General features: G+C 42.9%; 1 protein-coding gene and 1 long non-coding RNA gene across 4 annotated transcripts in view; one reads left to right on the top strand and one right to left on the bottom strand.

Annotated features, from left to right (window-relative positions):
- Positions 1-1,541: 1,541 nt before the first annotated feature.
- cadm3 (cell adhesion molecule 3) overlaps positions 1,542-24,454 on the bottom strand; it is a 112,304-nt gene continuing 89,391 nt past the window's right edge. The window contains exons 6-12 of one of the 3 annotated variants that reach the window (XM_065953683.1): positions 23,622-23,792; positions 22,937-23,027; positions 15,344-15,516; positions 14,280-14,897; positions 13,352-13,372; positions 8,555-8,680; positions 1,542-5,976 (exon numbers count right to left, since the gene is read on the bottom strand). In XM_065953683.1, coding sequence (XP_065809755.1) covers positions 5,858-5,976; positions 8,555-8,680; positions 13,352-13,372; positions 14,280-14,897; positions 15,344-15,516; positions 22,937-23,027; positions 23,622-23,792 — 1,319 coding nt within the window. In that variant the 3' untranslated portion in view covers positions 1,542-5,857. The remainder of the gene's footprint in view (positions 5,977-8,554; positions 8,681-13,351; positions 13,373-14,279; positions 14,898-15,343; positions 15,517-22,936; positions 23,028-23,621; positions 23,793-24,454) is intronic. The other 2 variants (XM_029280794.2, XM_020652017.2) reach the window with 2 other exon arrangements.
- LOC136179039 (uncharacterized) lies at positions 5,972-23,739 on the top strand. The gene is made up of 3 exons (XR_010666311.1): positions 5,972-6,085; positions 23,348-23,412; positions 23,568-23,739. It is a non-coding gene; the product is annotated as an uncharacterized lncRNA (long non-coding RNA).

Genomic DNA, 24,454 nt, shown 5'->3' with positions numbered 1-24,454 from the left:
GTCTGGAAATACGGCGACATTGAAGAGCGGGCATTTGATGATAGCAATATTTGAATGATATAACCTTGATGGAAACTGATTGTGTTTTAAATTACAGGACTCTTTTTTTGTACATAGAATGAGTCAGTATGAACGCTCAGTCCTTCACCCTCAAACAGCTGGATGTATTTATGAACATCCGTCTGTGTGAGGACTGTGACTACTTAGCGTGTAATTAACTAGTAGCATGTGGACAGTGTTAGGCGGATTAATAACCCGTGTACGGGTATAAACATGTGGTAACAATATTCTCCAAACCTCAGTCCATAAAGGGCGGAGGAAGGGGAGAGATAAGAGGGATGAAAGGAAACCACAGAGAAAAAGAGAACAACAAAAGGAAAGAGGAAGAAGGTCAAAAAACTGTGAAGCAGATGTACTTTTATGTGTTAAAACAGAAGGAAATAATTGTATCATTTGTTGTAGAATAAAATACTTCTGTTAACATGACATGTTATTTAACTGAATTCAACAGTGGTTCATTCTTTTGTTTTGAACTGGGGACTTTGAATTATTGCATTGTACTGCCCTCTGTTGGGCGACTGCTTTAACTGCATGGGACAAAAATAGAACGAGTCCGGCCTTTGAAAACCTGTTGAGAACTTCTACATTGGATGTTGGGTTTATGGGCTGTTTTATTATATTCATTAATAATTAATAAGAAAATGTTTGGACAATGTGAACAAGATCACCAAGGAAACAACTCTTTGTGAAAAAAAGGAACACATCTAACCTTTGAGACCGGTGGATGTTTGATATGATATGATATGATATGATATTTAAAGCATAGGAATTTGAAGATTTGAACGTGAATGTGATTTTATCATATTGTCTTTCAATATTGTGATGTTTCAAGACTATACTGTATAAATAAGTTGTTTGGAAGAGGTTATACGCTTCAACACTGAAGACATTCAAGAAGGTAACAAGCCTTAAATCCCAAATGAAGCAGAACAAAATACTCTCATTTCTCTTGTGTATTTGGTATTTTTGATCTCTGGTGATGGCTCTCTGACTTGTAACAAACAAACAAATGCAAAATAAACAAGTGAGGTGTACAGTAAGTAGGTTTGATGTCCTACTTGACATGCATATTGAGTTCAAGGTTCAGCAACAGGACGGTAACACACTGTAAGAATTGGGGCGGCTGTGGATCAGTTGGTAGAGTCGGTTGTCTCTCAACCTGAAGGTCGGGGGTTTGATCCCCAGCTCCTGCAGCCACATGTCCGATGTGTCCTGGACAACACACTTAACCCCGAGTTGCTCCTGCTGCTTCATTGGCAGCGTATGAATGTGTATGAATGGGATTAGTTACTTCTGATGGTCACTTTACAGAGCAACAGTGTGTGAATGTGTAGGTGTGACCTGCAGTGTAAAAGCACTTTGAGTAGTCAAACTACTAGAAACGTTCAATACAAGCTGAAGTCCATTTACCTTGTAATACACCAGAACATTTCATCACATTGTTAAAGTTCATGAACAGCAAGAACCAACAACAACACAGGTGAAATTAACCCAAATGCATGTTTATTGAAGTCAACAACTGAACTGGTATTTGAACACAAAAATAAAATCAAACAAATTCTGTATGAACATACCAGCCAACAGACGCAAACCCACCACAGCATGCGGTCAGGACTCGTCTTGAAGACATCATCAGCCATAGTACAAATTGACATACATGACAGCACTGTTTTCATATGATATGGATATTTATTCAAAAGGAAGACTTTTCATCCAAAATAATAATTCCTAAAAACAGACACGTGGTTTTAGTCGTCGAAATAAAAAAAGGGTTTTTCTTGTGAACGCAACATACACAAAGAGTGTCTCCGGAGTCTGTTTGGGTCAATTAATACACACCTCACACTCATACACAAATACACATACACACACATATGTACAAATACACCATAGTCACAGACATCATGCCTGCGTGCATATCCAGATATGTGTGTGGATGTGTATGTACCCAAAGTGTGTGTGTGCTAAGTGTGTACGGGTGCGCTTGAAAGAGTAAAGGCAACACTACAGTATATACATGAAATTATATCAAAGTGGTTGCTGAAACAATCAAATACGCCAAAATAAATGTACTAACTTCAAGTTTTGGGAAATCAATTTTTGTTTTTTGAAAGAAAAGGAAAAAAAAACATAATTATGAACTGCACGAAAAAAAGATTATGCACACCTCTTAAAACCCATAATTTAAAAGTCAATTTGTTTACTACAAAAAGGAGAGATGAGTGGCAGGTGGTGTGCGACTGCCTGAAGAGATGGCGGTGAAGGTTAAGTGTTGGGGCAGCACAGCTCGGACTGACTGAATTAAGGGAGAGGAGAAAAGAAAAAAAAACACTCCGCTGTTTGCTAGAATGTGGTGACAGCTCGTCAATACCGCACTGATGCAATGAAATATGAATTAGGCTGACTGCATGTCCCAATTTAACGCCACTTTACCCCGATTTAGCTTTAATATAGTAGTGGCTGGGAGAGAAGAAAAAAAAAGCAGAAGGAGTCCTACTTCTTCACCACTTTTCATCGTGTTAGTCCAAGCACCACAGCTTTGAGGGGTTGTACTCGTGGGTCTAACTGGGTCATGGCCCCATGTTTGCAGATCAGAGAACAGCAGGGAGGTCAGCCGGGGCCCGGCCGCCACTCTCGTCTCGGGAGAGGGAGCTCGTCGGCACTTCTCATCTTTTTCCGACACTATCTACATTTCCAACCGTTTCTCATGCAAGCTACATGCTAGCACATTAACTAAGACGAAGGACAGGACGATAAGTTACAGGCAAATACAGGTCCATTAGTTTTGAAAAAGACACTACACTTTGTTGAGTATGAGGCAGGTTTTTCCTTTTTCTCCATTCGCAGGATTAGACTGGGGTTAAATACAAATCAAAGATTTCTCTTCGAAGGGGGGCGAGTCACCCCTCTGAGACGAAGCCCGTCCTCTGGTCTGCAGACATGAACGCTGTTAAAGCTGTCGCAGCGCTAACACAGGGTAAGCACTGCTCTAATTCCTCCCAACAATTCATCTCAAGTTTGTTTAAAGCTGTCGAGTTCACGTCCAAATAGCCTCCGGCGGAATTCAAAACACTGTTTGTTAGCCAAGTTTACAGCAGCGTCGGCTTACACAGCCAACCCACATTCCTCCAAAGTAAATAAAAAGGATCAAAAACAGCCGACCCTTGCTTCAGGTCACATTACCCTTTAGAAGTTTAGCTAGCTTATAGACACACTAACCAGGCTGCTTGACTTCCAAGCAGCTAGCTAGCTAGGTTAGCAACAATGCGGGGAAAGGTACAGAAAAGCACAATCCCTGAACATTCCCCAAAAATAAAAATAAAAGGTTGTACAAAAACTATCACAGACTTAACTGTCTACGGGTCGACGGACAACAGCAAATGGATTCCTCTCCTATGAACACTTGGAAAAAGTGCCGCAGAGAGCCGTTAGCACGCGCAAACAAGCCTACAGGCTCTACTTCTACTGTATGTCTACGTGGACTCCTGATTGAGAGCGAGACCAGCATGAGAATCAGACATCGATCAGAGATGGAGAGAGAGGAGGGAAGACGGAGTGATGAGGAGGGGAGAGGCAGGGTGAAGGTGGATCAGGACGCAGACAGGATGATTGATTAAAGAATGAGAAGAAGTGGACGAGTGAAGCAGAGGAGGGAGGGGGGGGGGGAAAGGACGTTTAAGTTCCTAAACGACTTTGTTCAATGTTAGTGCAGCCAGACTCCGGCTCGGCTCCATGCCCACCAAGCCAAACGTTGGCATGTGAACAGTCTGGAGCCCAGAGCCTCTTAGTTAGATTGCAATCAATTTCCATGACCGGGCCAAGTGGAGCTCACCAGTGCCAAAGCTAACTCCCACCCTCAATAAAACGCCCTTTCTTTATGGGAACCTTTTTGTTAAGCTGGAGAATGATCCCCTGCTCACTGTGAAAGAAACAAATACAGAAAGGAATTTTTTTTTTTTTTAAATATTTTTTGCCAGGACGTTTTGTCGTAATGCAAGTAGGCGTTCCGGTTTGGCTCTGCTGTTGAAAGCAAAGTTTGCATTATCACCTCCCCGGAGCAGTGGACCGTGCCAGCGCTTTATAGAGGAAGCCATGATGTCACTGCTCGATGAACTAGAGCCAGGTGGTCTCGCCAAAGACAGACTAGTCTGCTGCGAGGGGGAAAAAAAAACAGCCGAGTGAATGTTCGGCATTGGGGGCCCCCGAGTGGCTTAAGACTCCGACAAACACTTTTGACACCCTTTTTGAAACAATGTTCGAACGAGGTTTTGCTACAGTTTCGTGTTTGGGGAGCAGACATTGTTGGATGAAAAATGGTCGGCACTGAAGGTTGCGCAAAAAAAAAAAGGATTACGAAATAAACCAAACGTGTATTTCTAAAACTGAAAATTCAAGTTATAAATCAGATTGATGGACTCCTAGACTGACAAAGAGACGGACACTGTAAACTGTTAACACTGGAACGGTAACACACTGAGACACCGAGGAGAGAGAAAAAAAAAAATCTCTCGTTAAGTCCCCAAATGAAAAAAAGAAATCAACAAAACAAGAACGTTCCTCATACAAATTATTTGCGGTTAAGGTTAGTTCATCGTCATCGTCGGTATTTTCATATTTTTTCCCCCCAGATATTGATATTTTCGACTCTGCATTTCCACGCATGTAATAAAAACAGGCAGGCTTCTCTTTTTTTTTTTTTCTTTTTTTTCCGAGTATATAAGTTACTGTACTGCAGTAACAGACTGTGAGAGAGAGAGAGAGAGAGAGAGAGAGAGAGAAGGACAGACAGAAAGAGAGAGATTGTGTATTTACAGCACACCAAACATTTTCTGTCAAGTAAAAAGAATGCTATATAATTCTATATATATATATTTATATATGTATACTGGAGCCCCTCAGCTTGGTAGCACAAGGCGGGAATGCTATTTGTGTTGTTGCATGTTGTATGGGTTGCTGCGCTGTGGGAAATTCGACGGCGTCGTATCGGGGGGAGGGGGGGGGGTCTGCGAGGACTCGGAGGAAAAGAGGTTTGATGGTATAAAAAGATTAAACGGCGAGAGGGAGGGAGATTACGTTTGTCAGTCATAATATGCTTTGGAAGGATTTCTCTACCACGGGGATGTTTACAGAGGGATACTGCCTTGTTAGATGGAGGGGAATGGGTACATGTGGAAAGACAGAGCTGGTTTAAGGTTTAAATGTTGAGGAGGAGGAGGAGGCGTGAAAAAGTGAAATATCAGCTCAGGAAACCGGAATGTGAGTTACAATTTTTGCTTCTTTTTTTTTTTTCCGAGGCGCTGACAAGTTAGAAATGGGACGTGATGCTTGTGTAAAAATGTGTTGATGATTCATTCAGACATGTTAGTAGGAGGCTCGTGTTTGTTCAAGTCTGTGGGAGAAGATATCACCCCCCCCTCCCACAAATGACTTGTGTGTATGTTTGTGTGTGTGTGTGTGTGTGCGTGCATGCGTGCGTGTGTGTGTGTGTGTGTGTGTGTGTGTTGGAGTGTGTGACTTCAGTTCGTCCGTATGTCAGTGCAAATCTCACGTCCCTGTATCAATGCAAAGAGGGTAGTACCAGTTGAAGCTCGACTCGTCGCTCGATCCTGCCCACAGTTCTTTCCCTCCCCCTCCCCTCCCCTCTCGTCAACCCTCCAACCGAGTGAAGAACTGAAGCGTAGTGAAAACAAATGGAGGTTTTTTCTTATTTCCCTTCGCTCCTTCCCCCTCTCTTCTCCTCTCCTCTCCTCCACGTCCTCCGTCTTTCCCCTCCTCCTCTTTTTTTTCTCCCCTCCGTCTAAATGAAGTACTCCTTCTTGTCCTCTGCTCCAGAATGGCCTCCTTCTGCGTTGATTATGGCCGTGTCCGCATCGGGAGCATCGTCCGAGCCCTTGGCCTCGTGGGTCAGATACGTTCCTGTAAGAGGGGATAAGAAATAAGATTGCTGAGGCAGTAGAAGTCAAAGAGTGGAACTGTAACATGACAAAAGGCCAGCAGGGCAGCGACTGTAACAAACAGCAGAGAGGTGAGGACGATCAAAATATTGTCTTAATTATATCTTCAGGTGTTTTTTGTCAACATTTGCTGCTTCCTTGGCCTTTAATGTGGGTGAATACATTTTGAAAAGTTGTTTTTTTCCCTGCTGGGGGACCTGAAGTACACAGAATAACTATTAAAAAGCCGTGTTTATGTGGGTACCATACTGAGATTTTTATTTAAAGAGGTTCTATGTGAAAGGTTTTTTGGTAATAATTGTCAGAACTAAAAAAATTTTTTTTTTTAAAACAGACAATGGACCCTGGGGGAATTAATTTGGTCTTCAGGTCCAGAGAAGTCTAGACATCTAGGTTAAAAACTGGGTTGTTGAGAAGTAAAAATATGCCGGCATTAGGGTCACATGTATTCATCCACAGCCTTACAATGACTCTGTTTTAAAGTTTAGTGTGGACCTGCTTTCTGCTGAAATATGCAGCATACAGGAACATAACTTTAAAACAGTTAAAACTGGGCGCTGGTGGCTCAGTGGTTAGTGCCGGCACCCATGTACAGAGATAGTCCACCAAGCGGGCGGCCCGGATTTGAATCCGACCTGTGACTTCTTTCCCGCATGTCATTCCTCACTCTCTGTCTCTCCCTGATTTCTGACTCTATCCACTGTCCTGTCTCTCTAATAAAGGCACAAAAAGCCAAAAAAACAAAAACAGTTTAAACAAAGGTTTATATGAAACTTCAACGTCTATAAAGCTTTTGTTTTCTTTCACATGGAGCTCAGTGTTCTGTTGCCCTCCTGTTTAAATCTAAAGATTCCTCTATTTGCCAAATCTTGCCAAACCCAAGTTTCCTTACCTTTTTTTGCAATGTTTATATACTCTAATCACGACTGATGAAGACAGAAAATGTTGTTTAAAGCTCTGGGAAAAAAAAGCTTTAGAGGAGCTTAACTTAAGATGATCTTATCAGTTTGTTTTGAAGCTGTAAATCTGTTTTTTAAGGAATCCTAGGAAGGAAATTCATCAAGTATTTTGGTTGTCTGCTCACGATGTCAACTTACTCATCTTATTTTCTCATGATAACAATGCTGGTTTGCCTGTTAAAACAAGTCTAAAAAAGTGCTCTTAATCATGGGAAAAGCACTTGTGACATCCCGAGATAATGAGATAAATAACTTTAGATTTTGAGAAAAACAAAAAACTAAATGTACTCGTTATCGATTTGTGTCCATTTAGGAATCCGTAGTTGTCCAGAGTGTTTTTCTGTAAATGCACGTCAGTTTCTAAAGTACAGTCCCTTTAATCGCTCTCCTGCAGACTTTTAACACATGCAGGCAGCAGAGCATCAGTCCATCACTGCACAGGTTTCTTCGACTCGAGCAACAAGGACATAATCCCTCACAGAACACTGGCCACCAAGCAGCTGTGTTCAATAGTGAGGAGAAGCTGCAGAGCACGACCAGGCTTTTAAAAAAAAATAAATCTGGAGCACTTTGATGGTGAAAAGTGTCGAATCATGTCTTTTAAACTTTATGAGCATATCGATGTGTGTTCGTACAAATGTTCATGAATTCATTCATCTTGATAATTTTGTGGATATATCATTTCATTCTGTCAAACCATCTCAGGGTGATTCTTCTCTTAGGATTGTGAAGCTGTAATACATAATGTGTGTGACATCTCAGAGCGGCAGAGTTATTTTGGATTGGAGCCAAGTGTCTGTTCATGTGAGCTGAAGAGGAAATGTGATTCTCTGAGGTTGAAGAAATGTCTGAGATGTACAAGGTCTTCTTTCCAGCCTATTGGAAGTCTAGGGTTAGATGAATACTTGGTCAGCAATTTGTCAGCCATGTGTGTTCTGTTGCCGTGTTGTCTGACCACGATCCAAGACGGTCCACGGTCTGTTTCCCGATTTCTTAATTGAACATTTACTACAGAAACAAGCCCCACTTGACAATGTGCTTGTTTTGTTTGTTCACACTTTAAAGAAAAAAAAAATTGAGCCCTGCATTAGAGTGAAATTAAAGAAACTCTTATATTTTGATGTCTCCCACTCACACAGCACATAAACAACAGAGAAACTAACAAACATCAAGGCCCAGAAAAAAACAACCGTGCTTCCACCGCTTCACTTTAAATCACATACATGAGCATCAAATTGAAAATAAGCTGCTGACATCGTGGAAATCTATTTTCACAGAGGATGATGTGGAAATGTATTAAAGGAGTAATGAATACACATTCACCTTTTGTCATTCATTCATCATCTTACTGAGCTCTGAGAGAGAAGTGCGTGCACTTTATGCTCAGAATACATATGAAGGTGTGAGAGCATTAGCATGTCTGCGTGCCCCTGCATTCAAATACATATGCATGTTTGTGCGTGTGAGGTCGTGTATCCATATTTATGTAAGTGTATCTTGGTGTATGGTCATGCATGCATGAGTGTGTGTCAGTGTGTGTTCATGTGTGTGTGTGTGTGTGTGTGTGTGTGAGCAGGTGACCTTTGTGTCTGATGAGGTATCTGCCGAGGACGATGAGGAGGCAGAGCAGGATGAAGACGATCACAGCCACCACCCCTCCGATCACCGCATGGTCCACGCTCGAAGTTGTCGACATGGCCGTGGGGTCTTTAAAAAAAAAAAAGAGAGAGAGAGAGAGAGTTGGGGGAAGAGAAAGGGAGAAAAGAAGTGACGTAGTAAAGATAAGAAAACAGGAGTCATAATGAGAAAAAAAGGGGAAGTGGAGAATCGATGAGAAAGAAAGACAAAAGAGTGACAGAAAATGAGGCGGTAAAAAATACAAGGGGACGGAGATTGAAAGCAGAGAGGGGGGGGTGACGGGGGGAATACAGTTGAAGATGGATGATGAAAGGCAGCAGAAATAGAGGAAGAGAGGGAGAGAATAATGGCGAGAGTGACAGAGAGAGGGCAGAAAAGAAAAGAACAGGGGAGTGGAGTGTCAATATAATACTCAGGCACAGTGACAAACCTTCACAAGACAAAGACAAGGATATGAAGAAGAAAAAAAATGCACCGCGTCACCCTCTGTTAAGAATTGTTTGTGACCAACACGCAGCAGGACTGTCTGCTAACAATCGGGAACACTAAGACCCTCGTCTGTGCGTGTGACTTGATGTGGGGTGAAAACCTCCCCCCCCCCCTTCAGCTGTGGTGATTTCTCTTTTAACTAAAGGATTTTATGCTCTTGTATTTTGGGGACAGAGACATTTAAAAAAATCTTCATAATTTAAAATCCAAAGCGAATGAATCAGACCCCCCCCCCCCCCCCCCCAGGCTTTAAAAGACCCAGATACTGTTTATGTCATAATTTGATTAAATAAAATAAATCGATTAAGCCATGCTGGACGGCGGTGGCTCAGTTGGTAGAGTCCCCAGCTCCTGCAGTCACATGTCCCATCTGTCCTTGGGCAAAACACTTAACCCCAAAACGCTGCGGATGAATGTGTATGAATGGATTACTTCATTTAAATTTAAATCTGTATTTACTTAAATACTTCATTAATCCCTGAGGGGATTTCTGGTTTCACACGTTATTGAGAGACATGCTGCTCACACAAACAGGTTCTGTGGTCATGCATTAGTGAGGAGATGTCAGAGTGGGGCTGCTACGCTCTGCTACGCAGTGAGCGAACCAGAGTGGTTGGGGTGCCTTGCTCAAGGGCACCTCGGCAGTACTCGGGAGGTGACCTGGCACCTCTTCCAGCTACCAGACCAACTTCCATATTTTGCCCGCACTGGGACTTGAAGTGGTGGCCCTCCAATTCACCCAAGTCCCTACAGACTGAGCTACTGTCGCCCCTATTTAAGTTAGGGGGGGTGGGAGTAACTAATATAGTTAATACTGATGGACACTTTACATAGAAACCTCTACCATCAGTGTGTGAACGTGTAGGTGTGACCTGCAGTGTAAAAGAGCTTTGAGTAGTTAGAGGACTAGAAAATAAATATACAAGCTCAAGTCCATTAACCAGTCACAATATATGGTTTGAATTCAATCTAGCACATTTTGTGAATGTATTTTACTTTGATGAATGTTTCAGTGATTCAAACTGAGAAACTTCTTGTTTGTGATGAAACTAATACATCTATAGAGTACATGAAAGCTGCACATTTGGGATGTCTTAACACCCATAACATATCTGTGGCTCTTTTTTATACTTTTCCAGTGGAAGAGTAGCGTCTTTTTGCACCTTGCATCAAATATAATTATTGTAAACATTTGATTTATATACAATAAAATAAAATAAATAACATTCTGATAAACATGTGTGTATCTGATGATTAATAAATGTAGCCGGTGTTTCACTGAATCTATGCTTGCAGAGCTTTTCATATCAAAGGGAGCACTTCAGACAAAGATACCATTTAGCTACTTTGATCTACTAAAATAACACTGTCCTTTAGTGTATCTGAAATACTCTGATCAAAGGTAGAAACGGGAATATGGTAAAATGGTAAAAATATAAGATCAAAGACTTCGAGTTGCAGAAGGCAAACACAAAGTAGAGAACAAACTTTGAACATACGCTGACACAGTTAGCCTGTCTGCTTCATACAAACACAGGATTAGATTACTGATAAAAAAGGATGACATCATCCCGTCTATCACTCTGTGTTTATTACCATTTATTACCGGTGACGCCTTAGATGAGCATCATCGTAGTTTATCAAAACGGTAGGGAGGTCGTCTCTCTAGGAAATGTGTGATATGCATTGTCGGCATCTTAAATTTCACTTATTTCATTTTTTTAAAGATTTTTCTTACACTCATTTTATTTTAACATTCATTTTAATTGACTTAATTGCGTGTCAAAGGTCCCAGAGTTTTTCTTTTATAGTTTTATATTAATGGCTTTTATCCATCTGTCCTCTGGTTCCTTTAATTGTCTCTAAATGACTCTATATCTATAAAAGGGTTTCCTCTCAATGATCTGAGTCGACATAAAAGTTGATGATCGTGACTACATTAGTGAAATCTTAATTAGGTAATATAATGTGAGATGAACTAGGATTACTTCCTGTTAGTTACCATAGTTACAGAGGAATTACTTAAATTCTTTAACAATATCCTCTGTTTGGTTGAACAAGACTTGAAAGTATTCTTTCTTAATAGTACATTTTCCCCGGAAGAAGCTTGTGGACAAAGTTTACATTTCATGTTTTTTTTTTTAGATGCAAGATTTCACTCAACAGCGGAGATTTGTTATTTTCTCCTCACTTCAACCACTTTAGCTACTTGCCCCTCAGAGTAGAAAGCAATCTATGCGGAAATAATTTGATACATCATTTATTTCGCCCAGACTTTTTACCGAACGGATCCGATGCCGGGTGTCAATTTAAAAGTCACTCAGACAGGCACAACTCGAAAGAAGCACTTCTCGCATCGCAAAAGCATAAAATGACTACAAAAACAGATTACGGAGTAACACGAACGGAAAAGGGAGGCGGAAATAAAACGACTGGCTTGCACTTTTTTGAATGTTGCATGGGGCCGAACCAAGGATATAGCAAGTGTAAGAAAGAAACAGCTAATGTATACACCCAATAGGAGAACAGGAACAGAGATAGAGGCACAAAGACAAGACGTTTGTACAAATATAAAAGTACAGAGAAGAAGAGGACACATTTCAACCATCTGAGGTCCCTCATCCTGGAGCTGTTTGCTCATTTTTAAGGGAAAAAGTCACATTTCAGGGGCAAGTTAAAGGGCATGACAACAGCCAGACAGAGAACGGAGAGAAGGGGGGGGGTTAAGAGTGGTGAGGAGGGGGGAGATACTCTCAGCACCAGTCAGAATGACACACACACACACACACACACACACACACACACACACATGGAAAGTCTAAAGCGCACACTCCGGCTGGCCGGCGTGGAGGTGAGAGGGGCATGCTGACGAGGCGAGACTGAGAATGAGCCCATAAATCCTGCTGTCAGCATCAAAGGAAAGCAGACAAGACCCCGAGAACACCTCGAAGCCTGACCCCCCCCCCCCCCCCCCATCCTCCCCTTCTCCTGCCCACCCTCCCCAAAACACACACACACACACACACACACACACACACACACACACACACACACACACACACACACACACAGAAACATTACACACACATATAAAAAAAAAACACACACACACACACACACACACACAGAGGAAGTGGAACATTGTGTAAATGACTTGTACCACTTAAGGGGTCAGGATTGTGTGTGTGGCTGTGTTTTGTCTGACTTGTGGTAGTATGAAAGTGTGTAGTGCTGTGTGTGTGTGTGTGTGTGTGTGTGTGTGTGTGTGTGTGTGTGTGTGTGTGTGTGTGTGTGCACGTGCGTGTGCGTGTGCCTGCTTGAGCATGTATGGGCCACAACAAAGCGTAACGTGGGCAGGAGTATAAAATATTCATCTCTCCGCTCTGAAGTTCAAAGTGTCCCCACACTTTTCCCCCAGAGAGACAGACAGACAGTCAGACAGACAGACAGACAGACAGACAGACAGACAGTCAGACAGACAGACAGACAGACAGTCAGACAGACAGACAGACAGACAGACAGACAGACAGACAGACAGACAGGCAGACAGACAGACATGCAGTCAGACAGACAGACAGACAGACAGACAGACAGACAGACAGACAGACAGACAGACAGACAGACAGACAGACAGACACACATGCAGACAGACAGACAGACAGACAGACAGACAGACAGACAGACAGTCAGACAGACAGACAGACAGACAGACACACATGCAGTCAGACAGACAGACAGACAGTCAGACAGACAGACAGACAGACAGACACACATGCAGACAGACAGACAGTCAGACAGACAGACATGCAGACAGACAGACAGACAGTCAGACAGACAGACAGACAGACAGACACGCAGACAGACAGACACGCAGACAGACAGACAGACAGACAGACACGCAGACAGACAGACAGACAGTCAGACAGACAGACAGACAGACAGACACGCAGACAGACAGACAGACAGTCAGACAGACAGACAGACAGACAGACAGACAGACAGACAGACAGACACGCAGACAGACAGTCAGACAGACAGACACACACGCAGACACGCAGACAGACAGACACGCAGACAGACACGCAGACAGACAGACAGACAGTCAGACAGACAGACAGACAGACAGTCAGACAGACAGACAGACAGTCAGACAGACAGACAGACAGACAGACAGACAGACACGCAGACAGACACGCAGACAGACAGACAGACGTAGTTAGAACGACAGGTGATTGGTGGAAAAAGTTATACCTGGCATGTTGTCTGCAGCATCTTCTCAAGTGGATGAGTGTAGATGATTGATTGTTGGTGATGTTTGGATGAATGGAAGGACGAAGGGACGGTTGGTTGGATGAGTGGAAAAGTGCGTGTTGGGTGGGTGAAGGGTTTATTTAAAAAAGAAGAAAGAAAAAAAAAAAGAACATCAACAGATGTGACACGGCCACTCCAATGCCATTTGTTCCTTCATTGTTTCCTCACGTCTGTTCACGCTGACTTTGTGTTTGCTTGTGAAAACAAACCAGTGTCTTTGGTTGACACTGGTTTTGTTTAATAAGGAGAAAAAATATCTAAATAGTCATATGAAGGTTGTTTGGCAATTCACCTACACGCAGCGGCCATTTTTCTCTGACGGGCATGGCGGGAAACTATGCAGTAATGATGCTGTTATGCTGCGTTGCTGGTTGCAACAATTTCAATGCTACTCAATTGATAAACAATCAAAAACCAAAGTATATGGAGAATCTGGAAAGACAAGTTTTAAGTTTGACACAACATATTTGATAAATGTAAGCCAACATTGGATAACAGCAAACATAAGTATCAACCACTTCCTGGATTACAACAGTGAACTCAACCATGAAATAGACCGCCTATGAGGTCAAAGTCTTCAATGACATAATATGTAAAGCTAAACTAAAGGTAATTAAAGCTATCCAAGGGTTACGTTAACTAGCAATCAAGCTAGGAGTGGATTGAGTGCTAACCTTAGCTGTTTTGTTTTCAGATTCTGATGAATTAGGGTTAGACATTGTTACAGGAGTTGAGCTCCCTGAACTAAATGTGATGTCAGAAAAAAAACAGCTGCGATGTAAATTTGGTGAATTACTGAGCATGTCAAGTTTTCTTTTTTTTTGCAGGTGTTTGTGTGTGTGCAAGAGTGTAACTCAGATGATTTTACCTGTGATAGTGTTACTTCCATTCAGCTGGACGGAAACTGAGGGAGTAAGGGAGGAGGCGAGGGGGGAGTCGGAGCGAGTTGCAGCAGAGGGAGTGATGCTTGCGGAGGAAGTAGGAGAAGAAGAGGTCGAGGTGGAGTCGGGGGAGAATGTAAGGTCGGGGAAGAGGACGTTGGAGAGGGGGGTGGTGGTGGTGGGTGTGGTGGAGATTTCGGGGATGGTTGTCAACTCATCAGACGTGGTTGGGATGGAGGAAGGGGAGGGAGAAGAAGGAGAAGTGGTAGGAGAAGGAGAAGGGGAAAGGGAAGGAGAAAGAGAAGGAGAAGGAGAAGGGGAAGGGGAAGGGGAAAGGGAGGGAGAAAGGGAAAGGGAAGTAGAAAGAGAAGGAGAAGGAGAAGGGGAGGACTCGGGGGAGGTGTCAGGGGAGGAGGTGGAGGTGAGGTCAGGTGGTGAAGACGAGGTGAAGGTGGGATCAGAGCCGGAGCCAGACAAGATATCAGGAGGAAAGGAGGATGGGAGGAAGGTGGGGGAAGAGGAGGGGGAAGTAGGAGGTGAAGATGTATCAGGTGGAGAGCCAAAGGAAGGGGAGGTGGTTTCCAGGGAGTCGAGGTCTATAGGATCTATTGAGGTCAAGGAGGCGGGGGAAGATATGGCATGGGGGGGGGGGGGGGGGGGGGGGGGGTCGTGGGGCGTACAGTAGGTGTGAGCAAGCCAAGTGACAAAATGGCCCAAAGATTCAACGACCAAGACACATCAAAGCGAAGGGAAAGAAGCGCAAGTACGAGCGAAAAGCGTTTGGATGGTAAGCATTGGCGGTTGTGGTTATGGTGGCGCGGTTGGATGAGAAAAAAAAAAAACAGGAGGAAAGAAACGAAAGAAAATCAGAAGAGAAAAAGATGGAAGAACAAGCAAAAAGCCACAAGAAACGATAGAAATAAAAAAAAAGGTGATGAAGAAAAGTAAAAGAAGACAACTTTTTCCACATCAGTTTCCCCCCCCCCCCTCCCCTCAACCGCCACTCATCCCTCTTTCTGACATTTTTTTTCTCTTCTCTTTTTCTCGTTACCTTGCACATGGAGGGTGTACTCCCCCAGGCCGTCGCCGATGCCGTTGTTAGCGTTGCAGAGGTAGACGCCATCATCTGTTTTGTTGAGCATCTCGAAGCGCAACAAAGCACCGTCGACCTTGGCCAGTGGAGGGAGCTCTCCATCCTTCTTCTCCCACACGTAGGAGGAGGGCCTGAGACAGGGGAGAGAAAAAGATGACACAAAGAGAGAATAAGAGTCCTGAGGTGAACTGTGTGTGCTCTGCTCGAGTAAGTTAAAGTAAAAATCAAAAGAGGGGCGATGTGATGAGAGGAGAAGGGGCGCTGTGACAAGTGCTGCAGGAGGGATGAGAAGAAAAAAAAACATGAAATGATCAAGGGGTAAAGTAAAGATGGAAAGAGAAAGAGAAGAATCAGTCAGAGGAGAGGAGAGGCTGGGAGGGACAATGATGAAAAAAGAAAAGATAAAAGCAAGAGAGGAGAGCAAAGTGAGAGCAAATAACAAAAAGAGATGGATGTAAAAGAAACAAAATAGAGAAGGAGCTGAGGGAGAATTAACAACTTTGTGGATTATAAGACAATGGGCCTCTGGGCACAGACTTGTACAAGGCCCCACAACCTTCCTCCATCAGAGAACGACTCTACTTCATTCTTAAGCGTTCTTTGTCATTAGTTTGTGCTCTTTTTGAATGTTGCTTTTCTTGTCTCTATGAAGTTGTTTGTGCCTCTTTGTTGGTGTTTTGTGGCTCTGTGGAGTCTTTCTCATCGCTAATTAGCTTTTTTTTGTATTTTTTTAGTTGCTTTGCTTGTCTTTATGTTTTTTTTGTGACAATTTATAGTGCGTTTCAGTCTCTTTGAAGTTATACCACATCTCTTTATGGTTGCTTTGCAAAACTTTGTGGTTGGTTTGTGTCTCTTTGTAGTTGTTTGGTTGCTCTTTGTAGTTTTTGTCTCTTTGTAGTTTGATTTTTGTCTCTTTGTAGTTGTTTTGTGTCTCTTTTAAGTTGTTTGGTTGCTCTTTTAAGTTGTGTTTTGCCTCTTTGTGGTTGTTTTGTGTCTCTTTGTAGTTTTTTTGTCTCTATGAAGTTAGATTTTTGTCTCTTTGTAGTTGTTTTGTGTCTCTTTTAAGTTGTTTGGTTGCTCTTTGTGGTTGTTTTTTGTCTCTTTGTAGTTGTGATTGTATATCTTTGTTGTGTTTTGTCTTTTCTCTTATTTTTCTGTGTCTGTTTTGTTCATATCTATGAAATTGTTCAGGTTTGTTGGTAGTCGTGATCTCTTTGTAGTTTTGTTTGCTTTTGTGCAATTACATGAGTCCTTTAAGTGTCTCTTTTTTTGGTAATCTGTCTCTTTGTTGTTGTTTATATCTCATTGTAGTTGTTTTGATCTTTTCAAACATATGTTTGAAGTTGTTTGGGTGACGGTGCAACTCTTTACTGTTGTCTCTTTGTGGTTGCTTTGCTCCTTTCTTCTTTTGTTTTTTTGTCTCTTAAGAACCTTTTGAAGTAAATGTTTGAATTGCCTTGCGTCTTATTCTAATAGTTTGTGTTACCGTTAGTGTTTTGTTTCTCTTTGTTGTTATTTTACTTAATCTGTGGCCACTTTGTGTCTTACTATTGACTTTCAAACATGAAAAGCTAACAGTCCTTTTAATCTGAGGCTGGTGGCCCCCCTGACCCCTTTGGCCCAGTGCCCTGTAGGCCATCAGTAGTCCCTCCATAGGAATGACTGAGAGAGGGAGTGCACTGAAAGTTTTTGCGGAAGTAAAAAAGAAAGGATGAACAAACACAGAAAGGAGGATGGGGTTCAGAGAAGTGTCGCAGATTTTTTTTATTTTTAAAAAGAAGAGATTAAAAGAGATGGAAAGAGAAGAAGACAACAGGACAGAGATCAGCATTTCAAATCAGGCTGTGTTAAAAAAAATCCATTCTGCATAACAGATTGTGTATGAGAGAGATAGCGAAACGGGCCCTGATAAAAGAATCAATTATGTAAATGTGCGGGTCCTTAAGCGCTGTACAGTAATTACAATGACGGGGGAGCCTGAATCGAGGACAGACCTAAGCGGGCTGGACTGATTAATCGCTCTTCAAAATTTTTTTAAAAGAATCTCAGTGACACGTAAAGGTGCAATCTGTAAATTTCACCATGGAGGCCATGTGGTTATTTGTGGTTGTGCAGGAGCTGATAAAGGCAGCAACAGTACATCATCTTTCAGGGTCCTATATTAGGAACTAGTTTGATGTCTTATAGAGGCAAAACCTACAACGACTCTCTCTGTTGTTGCCGCTGGGAAAAATTCAGAGAGGAAGCTAATGAGAAACATGATTTTCTCCCTTGACACCTGCTGCTGTGCAAACACAAGGGAGACAGAGAAGAAGAAGTTCAAAGTTTTGAATATGTGTCATTTAGGGAATATTCATCTTAACAATGTAAAAAAAAAAAAAAAGAGCTCAAAGTTCAGTTAGCTTTCCTGAAGCTAATCTAAAAAATTAATATTCAACCATAAGGCACTTTCAAAAAGCATGTCTCCTCCATGTTTGACTTCACTGTTTTGTTACCTCCAATAAAATGTAATCAGCTGTTGTACAACGCCGCAGCCAAAATTATAGATAATGTGCAATTAACTGAACAATTAACTTCACATTCACAGGCTGTAACTGGTGTCGTGTTGTTAAACAAAATGCTTAAAAGTCAATCTCTGTTAAGTGATTGGCTAGACGATCACTGATAAATTCAACCATGCATGTCTGAAATCTATCCCGTTTTTTTATTCTTGGCTATGAGCTCAGCTTTGCAGGAAACTTTTCACTTAGCATGCATGCATTAATAAACACTGCACAAAAGTCATGATATGCTCCGAGACATTATTTTATTGCAATTATGGGTATACTTTGGTGCTGGATTTCCCTCCCTCTCTCTCATCTATAATCATAATCACTGTAAAAATAAAAAAATAAAAGCCAAAGGGTGTTTTTTTCCTCCTTAATTATTAACATGAGAATCGCTAAGTAATGTTAATGTCTTCAATCTTTGTAATCCAAGACTTAATTCTACACAAAGTATCCGTCATCTGATCTGTGTTTTTACAGTCATTAAAGGATAAGTCTGGTTTTATTTTGGCACTGGTTCCTACAGAAGATGGACAAACTTAAACTTCACATCACTTCTTTAAATAAACAGAGACTGAAATCCCCGCAGAGATGTTCAGAGCTTTACTCAGTGCACTTTGTGGAGTTGGTAGTCCTCAACTTGACTGTTTTGATTCAATCAAAGCGAGTGAAGTTTCAAGGCACATCAATCAGCTGTACATCTTTTAAAAAAAAAAAAAAAAAAAAAAAAAAAAGCTCTGACAAACCAGCTGTCCCTCCCTCCCTCCTCTGCCAAACGCCAGACAACACGCCGACAAAGTCAGCAGCTAGCCGGTGAAGATAGCGGAGCACTTATCTACTCAAGCGACATATATTTCCCTCAGGAGGTAGTTGAGACCAAATCAAAGCTAAAAGAAGAGTGAATATTGGTCCAGCGCAGACTCCACATGAATGCTGATTTTGCTGTGAGGCTGCCTGATGCGTAAACAAGCCTCTGTTTGCGAACTTGTTCCCCTGAACAACTTTAGAAAGAGATAAAATGTTATGTACAACTTATTGCTCTGCCCCTAAGTGGACAACAGAATCAATAGGGAGGCTTTACAATGGGTCAGAAATATATAGTTTAATTTACAGAAAGCCATTCCTACTACTGTAGCTGTGAGAGGTAACCCAAACACAAACATACACAGGAGCTGCATTTATTCAGGGTTATTTTGAGCCGTGGATTAACACATTAGTTGAGCTTTAAGTGTTTACAGAAGCAGAAGAATGTCTGTAGGTTGATTAAAAATACACCAAAGTGCTCTCTGCATTTCATCCACATGTTCATTTTTTTACAAGAAAGGTGACTGTGTAATTGACTCGGAGTCAAAAACGAGAGCAGAAGAAGGGATGTTGAGCTTTGGGATTCACAGTTTATACTTAGGAGTGTCAATTCATGTTTGTTTTAGTCTCTTCAGGGGATTTGTAAAGAAGAAAGATACGCTGAGGAATATGGCCGACCTCATCCGCTCACAGGTTACAGATTAATGTAATCCTGTTACATGTCACCTGCTGTTTCTTTTTTTTTTTTTTTACCGTGACCTCGCACACATGACGAAGCTCGCACGCAACAGAGCCCGAGTCGTGCGCACGGCTCCTAAGACGGAAGAGTGTCAAGTGAACGCTCTTAGGAAGTTAAACTCGGTTAAACGACTTTAAACTCTGAAATGTGATGCAACTGCTGGGCCGCCGATTGAATAGATGGGAAATATAATAGAATGTAGAGCACGACTGTCTTTCTCGTCTGTTAGGCGTCAAAGCAACACAGTGTAGAATTTGATTGGGTAAGTTTTTCTCTTTTGAACCTGACAGGATGTGATCGCACTTGAGAAAAAAAGTGTGTGTCATGGAAGATGGAGTGCGACGTTCTTTTTGAGTTTGATTGGGGAGGGCAGCTCGGGAGGTGGAGGTGGAGGGGGAGGGGAGGAGGGATCTGAGTGGCTGCGTTCAGTCGGAGCAAAAGAAGGTGTCGTCGCGGTGATTGGGTTTTGACTGACAGCTCCGGGGGGCAACCTGTATCTGATTTGATTGGACACCGGCTCATCCAGAAGCGGCGGTGCACATAACCGAGCATGCTCTTTCTATCTATCTGGAATTCACTACCCAGACACACTTTCTTTCCTTCTCTTGTTTGCGCTCCCTGTCTCTGTCTTAGTCATTCGCTGCTTGTCACCAAATCTTCCTGTCTCCTCTCCCGCCTACGCTTCTCTCTCCGCTCCCCTCCACCTCTCCCTCTTCTGTCGGTTTGTTTTCCTTCCCTCTCTACCTCCTTCTCTCTATACGCTCGCTTTCTTTTTTAACATACAGCCTTTGCCACTCGGCAGACGCTTTCATCCACTGCCTCTCCCCGTGCTATGAGTTAAGTACATTTTTAGAATAGGAGAGCCCATTGGGAGCTGAACCCTGAACCCTCGTACTGTCAGGGCCCGTTTCAAACTACAGAAGAGTCTTTTATCCCCATAGAGCAACACTTTATATAGAACATACATCATTTAATGGATGCTTTCATCCACACACTCTAATTGTATCACAAATAAATAGATTTCTCGTCTAGGTGGTCCCTGCGAGAGTTGAACCCGTGACCCCCCCCCCCCCCCCTGCACATTGTTCACGCCTCGCTCTTCTCCTGTCGACAGTTTTATCGACTGCCTCGCTGCCTGTAAACGCACGCTCACGCTATGACAGTCACCTCCTCCTTCCCCGCCCCCTATCTGTCCAACTGCCAATCAAATTAAGCGGCTAATCTTATTCCTATAGCGGCTTCCTGTGATGAGCTGACGGGATGGTGGGGGGGGTGGTTGATAGAAGGAGGTGGGGGGGAGGGAGGGTGGCGGTTTAGAGGGAAAAGGTGTGAGGCGAGATAGAGGAGAGTTATAGAGAAAAGACGGGGGAGGAGGGGTGGAGGGCGAGGCGTCGGCGGTGACAAGACGGAGGGGAGAGAACGAGCCGTGAGTGACACAGCGGTGCAGAGATGCACGATGATGGAGGGAAGGAGGGAGGCAGAGAGGAAAGGGGGGGATGGAGGGGAGGGGAGGGGGGGGGGATCGATGGCTCTGGTTGGCTGGAGGTTCATCTATAATGTAGAGAAGCCGGGGGAAAGAGTGAATCTGTGTGGGCAGCTTTTAAGACGGGCTGGAGTTTGTTTTGGTGTGTGTGTGTGTGTGTGTGTGTGTGTGTGTGTGTGTGTGTGAATATTTGTGTTCACACTGTATCAGTGAACACCTGTACGCTTGTACGAGCAGGTGTTTCCTGCTTACCGCGCTCCCGCCTGTGAGTGTGTTTACATGTCACGTTTAAACGAGAGCCTATCCGAATGAGGAGGTGTCATGTGTGACTTGTTGTGTGCAGATCGTCACAGCTGCTCCTGGCACAAAATGTGTGTGTGTGTGTGTGTGTGTGTGTGTGTGCGTGTGTGTGTGTGTGTGTGTGTGTGTGTGTGTGTGTGTGTGTGTGTGTGTGCATTTTGAAGGATTTTTTTTTTTGATTGTGTGCTTTGACGTCTAATTTCAGCCTCTTCCACTGCACAGCTCTTACATCGCACATTTTGTACATGTTATGTTTTTTTTATTTTAATGTTCATTAAATGTTTTTTATTAAGTCAAATTCCTTCTTTGTGTAAATGTACTTGGAAATAAAACCCGATTCTGATTCTGATTCTGATTCTGATTCTGATTCTCTTCAATCAAATGTGACCTTCGTCATGACCGGGAGCTTCGATTGGCACTGCAGCAGCTCGTCAGCCTCGTTTGTTACAGTCAGGGCTTACATCAGAATGTGCTCAAGTAAGAGAAAACAGGTCATATATATGAAATCTTTTTGGATATGTTTTGAGATTTCCTTCACCTAAGAATGACATTTAGGATTTGCACCATGATTAAGTCAAGAGATAAGATAAGTCCTGAGTTTTTGGGAGGGGGGGTTTCTGATAGGAAACGTTTTTTTTTTTTAGATAAGCATGTTGGATGAGGTCATTACTTATAGTCCGATTAACACCTTGAGACATGAGAATAGATTTAAAGAGACATCTTTGACTGGACTTGTCGCTGCCTTTATAAGACATTTGTTTCATTGGATTTCATGACGGACGATGTGTTCCACCTCTTTTTCTGAGAGCATGCGTATAACTACCTGATCTACAGACTGAAACCAGAACGCTTACAACACAACGTTTTTTTTATTTTATTTTTCTTTCCACTTGCCTTTAGAATCCTGCATCCACATACAGATGTCTGTCTATAGAGATTAACTCTGGCAGAGAAGGGATGATAAAAATGCAAAGAGATTATAAAAATACTACAGAAACCCCCTGACTGAACTTTCCACCACAAACTGAATGAAATGACAACATCAGTCATCTGATCAAATACTCAAATGACATAAACACATATTGACCTGTTGTGTTTGCTTAAAGTCAACATTGGTTTCTTTTCACCATAACCACTAACCTTTCCTAACTTTAACTGATCAGTTAGATTAATAGGCCAGTTAAAGAAACCTTGACCATAAAGGCGGGAGTCCAGAAACTCATACGAGCGGTTTAAGACTTACAACAATCTATCCCTGTAGGTCAGTGGTTCTCAACCCTTTTGCTTAGAACCCCCCTCACTGTAAAAAATGACACATTGCTGTAAAAAACTCACATTTTCAGAGAGACCTACATTTCAATTTGTTTCATTATATCTTGAATTGCGAGCCTGGCTGACTCAGAGGGTTTATATTTTTGAGGGAGGAAACATGTTCGTATCTTTTGCAGAGTTTTTATCGACTCATCTTCGAATAAACTATCCACTAAGTGAGTCATCATCACTGAGGTTTCTTACACGCTAATCTACATTTGACAACCTGAGGAAAGACAGAGCCTCGCTGTCTGTATGAAATGTTTGGTAGAGACAGTGAATTAACTTTGAGTGTATTTCTGTGTGAGTGTGCGTGTGTGTGTGTGTGTGTGTGTGTGTGTGTGTGTGTGTGAGTGTGTGTGTCTTACTCGGGATTGCCGTTCCCCTTACACTCAAGATGAAACTTATCTCCCTCTCTGGGTAGATCGCTCCCAGGCGAAATCTGCACGTTAGGAGGATCTAAAGGAGGAGAGGAAAAAAACACACAGATACACACAGAGTAAAAGTTACATAACACAGAACTCATACCTGAACAGACTTGGACACAGCTCCGATAGTCTCATTCATCCTTGCCTCCATCTGCTCCCATCTACATCCTGTAGGCGTCACCCTCTCTCTGCCTCCCACAATGACATAACCCCCCTTACACAACTACATCACTTTCTCCCTGCCGCGCAGTACCGCTGAGTCGCCCACATGGTGGCAGCACCGACACAGACTCCGCTGTGGATCTATTCCTGGTTTCATTTCAGATGATAACGTGCTCTTTTTATCCACAGTGACTCGAGCCTGTGCGAGAGCAGCGGCAGAGGAAGGTGAAATTCCTGTGCGGTCACTATTCCAGGTAGCTAATGTGAAATTATTGGAGCACTGTAAATGAGGAGAAATGTGCCTGATATCAGCGACTAGTAAGGCAGGTATAAAAACACAGAGCAGTTTGAGATTTCACTTTGTAAAAACGTCCCTGCCCTCTACTTTTTTTTTTTTTTTTTTTCCCAGCATCCTCTGCATCCCCCCCTTCCCCACTCAAACCCCATTTCCCAGTGGACTCACACAGCACCCGCAGGGCCTGCTCGCTCCTCTTGCCCCCCGAGGCCAGGGAGGGATGGTCGACGGCGCAGGTGATGAGGGCGTTGTCGTCGCTGCGACTCACCTCCAGGTCGAGCTCGCTGCTCACGTTGTATGTGGGATCATCTGGAACGGACTCCACCACGTCTGGACGTCCTGAAGTGGAGAGGGGGGGGGGGGGCGAGAAGAAGGGGGGAGAGGGCGGTCAGGAGGGAGGTGTCTGCATCTTAAACGGAGACACTGATACAAAAACACACATACGCTGCAGCACTGAAAATGTTCTTTAAGTGTAATTAGGATGTTGCTGGTGCCATGTTGGAGGACGGCACAGAACTGCAATGACCCTCATTTGTTCCCATTAAATGAAAAATGTCGTCTCTGTGCGGTTACCTTGCACCTCGGGGTGTTTTGTCCCGCTATCTATCACCATATGCCACATACACTGTGAGTTCACCAGTGCGGTATAATTCCACACATCTCTACAGCAGTATTTCTCCCTTTTTCTGGCACATGAAGGATCAATTTATTCTGCTGACTCATTCACTGATGTACACAAATGATTCATCCACTAAAAAGTGATTTTAGGACAACCCTAAAACTTTGCGTCATGTAATATCTGCAGGACTATCTTTAGCTCGAAGGTAATAAGGATTAACAGGAATAAAAAAGGGTCTGAGGGAAGTGTTTCTTTTCTTTTTCTAAAGGTTTGAGATGATTAGTTCATTAGTGGATCAACAGAAAGTGTTTGCATAATGGTTAGTGTTTTAAGACATTCTTCAAGCTTTAATGTAAAAAAATGAACTGGTAGGCAGGGCGCT

The sequence above is a fragment of the Labrus bergylta genome, chromosome 4 (assembly GCF_963930695.1).
Source record: "Labrus bergylta chromosome 4, fLabBer1.1, whole genome shotgun sequence".
Lineage (NCBI taxonomy): Eukaryota > Metazoa > Chordata > Actinopteri > Labriformes > Labridae > Labrus > Labrus bergylta.
The sequence above is the reverse complement of the archived record's forward strand: the minus strand, read 5'-3'. Positions and strand labels throughout refer to the sequence as shown.